The 2,806-nt window shown below is 62.0% G+C and overlaps 1 protein-coding gene across 1 annotated transcript; it reads right to left on the reverse strand.

Annotated features, from left to right (window-relative positions):
* Positions 1-371: 371 nt before the first annotated feature.
* On the reverse strand, positions 372-2,479 carry VDBG_07231 (conserved hypothetical protein; the record flags this gene model as incomplete). The annotated part of the gene is made up of 3 exons (XM_003002614.1): positions 372-1,646; positions 1,765-2,206; positions 2,364-2,479. 3 exons carry the CDS (start codon positions 2,477-2,479, stop codon positions 372-374), a joined length of 1,833 nt encoding a protein of 610 aa, XP_003002660.1.
* Positions 2,480-2,806: the final 327 nt, after the last annotated feature.

Consider the following 2,806-nt stretch of genomic DNA (forward strand, 5'->3'; position numbering starts at 1 on the left):
ACCCACTGCTCCGGCCCGGTACGCATGTCTGCCCCTCTGACCCCTTGGTTGTGATGGCTACCGTGTCAGTGCTTGGTGGAATCGAAGGTCACGCCATTTATACATTCGTGGTATCATTGTATTCATGAAGGTACTCCTCGCTTTTCTTGCTGTCCAGGCGCATGGCCTCCGATTATCGGATGCACAGTTGTGATCATCCACAGTCCCACCCCAAACCCCTCCGAATTTCGACCATGATTGCCGGGTGGAAGGCCCAGCATGGCCTCGACACTCAAATCTCATGATCGTATGACCAGCTGCATGGCTAGTCGCAGTCTATATTACGTTGTTCTCATCCTGCCTGTCTGCCCCCCAGCCGCTCTTGAGCACGATCAAGCGGGCCGCCACCCAGGCACGAGTTGCACAGAAAACGTCGGCGTCGCCCCATTCAGATGCGTCAAGTAGGCCTCGAGCTCGGTATCGCCGTCGATCAGCAGCGGCATCTCGCCGCCCTTGCCGTCCTTCAGAATGCCTTCGACACGCAGGCAGGCGGCATTGGGGAACTTCTCGACCGCCACGTGCCGTAGCTCCCGCACCGAGTGGGTGCTCATCGTCGCGATCCAGAGAGAGGTGCTCGTCTCGTAGGTCGAGAGGGGGCTCAGCCGTAGGAAGATGGCCGTGCTCGTGGACGGCGGCCCTGGCGCCGCTTGCTGCTGTTGCTGCTGCTGCTGCTGTTGCTGCTGCTGCTGGTAGGCCGCCGACTCGCTGTTCACCGCCATCAGCAACGACGATCCCAGTGTCGAATCCAGGACCACCCGCTGTGGATTGTGTGGGGATGCGTACGGCTGCTGCGCGCTGACTTGAGGATCGGGGTAGTTCGACTGGTACATGTGGTCCTGCCCGTTCCCTGTCGTACCGTCCCCGTCCTGCTCCTCGGCGTGGGGATTGTCGCCCATCGGCGCATCCGCAACCACGAAGCGGGGTTCGAGTCCTGGGCGGCTTGCCTGTTGCTGCTGGGTCTGGGTCTGGGTCTGGGTCTGGGTTTGCTTGGCAGCCTTGCGAGCTGTCTCTGCACTTGGTGTTGCCGAGGCCTTCTTGCCAGCCTGTGCCTTCTTCGCGCGTCCGACATCGTCCCATCGCCTCTTCATGACATCGCGGGCCAGCAGCTCGAGAGCCCGCAGCTTGTCCTCGTGCGTCGACTGCGTGTTGCCAGCCGTCAGCACGCGCTGCACAATCGGACACCGCTGGCCCCACTGGTTCTTCAGGTCATTCCACTGCTTGACGCCGGCCTGCGTCTTGCTGTGCACGCCGTTCTCCTCGACGAGCTTGTACCACGACGCGCGAAGCTGTCTCGTCTCCTCGGGGTTGATGCCCAGCACGACCCGCGCGTCGGGCAGCGTGAGGTTGCGGTTCTTGACGCGCAGGCGCTTGGTGCAGTCGGTGCAGATGACGTCGAGCGCCAGCTTCTTGCCGTCGTGGTTGTCTCGGCTCTGCCACATCTCGGCCTCGAAGGGCGGGAACTGGCGGATGAGCTCGTCCTTGAGGCCTTCCCACCTGTCCGGCCCGGCAATCGTCTTCTTGATGACGCCTGCCTCCTCGCAAAGGCGCGTGAAAATGGCGCGCATGCCGACGTACGAGTCCTCGTCCAAGCCCAAGATGGCTTTCGCCTCGTCAAGCGTCAGCTCGACGGGACTCGGGGGCCCGCGCATCCCTCGACCGCAGGCCCAAACACTTGGTCAGGCGACGCGGCTTGTTGTGCCCTTTCCCGGCAGGCGACGTCTTCACCGGCGCCGGGAACAGCTCGACGACTGGTTGCTGCTGCTGTTGTCCCTCGCCACCACCACCACCAGCAGCAGCAGCAGCACCCGATGGCGCCTGTTCCTGATCCTGATTCTGGTCCTGATGCTGGCCGGGCCTGGGACTCGCCGGCGTGCCGTCCTCGGCCATGGACTCGTCGTCGTCGTCGGGCCCCTCGGTCGAAGGGCGATCGCCGTTGCGGCCGCGCAGCATGAGGTTGTGCTCCTGACGAAGCCGCAGCAGCTCGCGCGAGCTAATCTCGTAGCCCTCCTCCTCGTTGACGATGCGGTGCATCTCGCGCTGGCTGACATTCTGCTCCCACAGCTCGCGCACCTTGGCGACGAGGTGGTCGTCCTTGCGCACGCGCTTGTAGCGGCTCGGGAACCCCCAGCGGCGGAATTGGCATTGCAGAGCGCGTTCGCTGCGAGGGCTCGATGTTAGTGAGGCCGCGTCTTGTAGTGGGGGTGGATAACATGACCCGTAGCGAGCCTGTGTGTATGTGTGTGTGTGTGTGTGTGTATGAAGGATACGGCGGGCGTCTTTTGTTGCGCCGAGTCCGGTGGGCGAGATGGAGGATGGAAACGTACCTGGCGCCAAAGTTGTGGTGCTCCTTCATGTAAGCGGCGATGACGCGAAACGACTTCTTCTCCTCAATGTAGAGGCGCTCGCATATTTCCTTGTGTGCCTCCCACTTGTAGACCATGATGGCAACGGTTGTGGTCGGGACAGAGCGGCCTGCCCGTTTTGTGTTGAGATGTCAATAGCTGCTGTGTGTGATTGTGCTGGGGTTGTAAGAGGGGGGCGACGTAGGACGAACGGCAGGAGGAGAAGTTTCTGCCTTGATGGTCCGATGAGCCAGCCGCAGTCGGGTGCGAAGTATGTGACGGACACACTGTGCGGCTGTTGGTGGGCTGGTGGGGCATCCACTCAACACCTGGAGCGTGCTGGACATGGACCTGCATCTTCATAGAGACCGCATCTTCGCTCTTGTGTCATCTCGCCTGATGCACGGGGAAGAATCGATGGAGAG

This window comes from Verticillium alfalfae, genomic scaffold (genome assembly GCF_000150825.1).
Source record: "Verticillium alfalfae VaMs.102 supercont1.9 genomic scaffold, whole genome shotgun sequence".
Classification (NCBI taxonomy): Eukaryota; Fungi; Ascomycota; class Sordariomycetes; order Glomerellales; family Plectosphaerellaceae; genus Verticillium; species Verticillium alfalfae.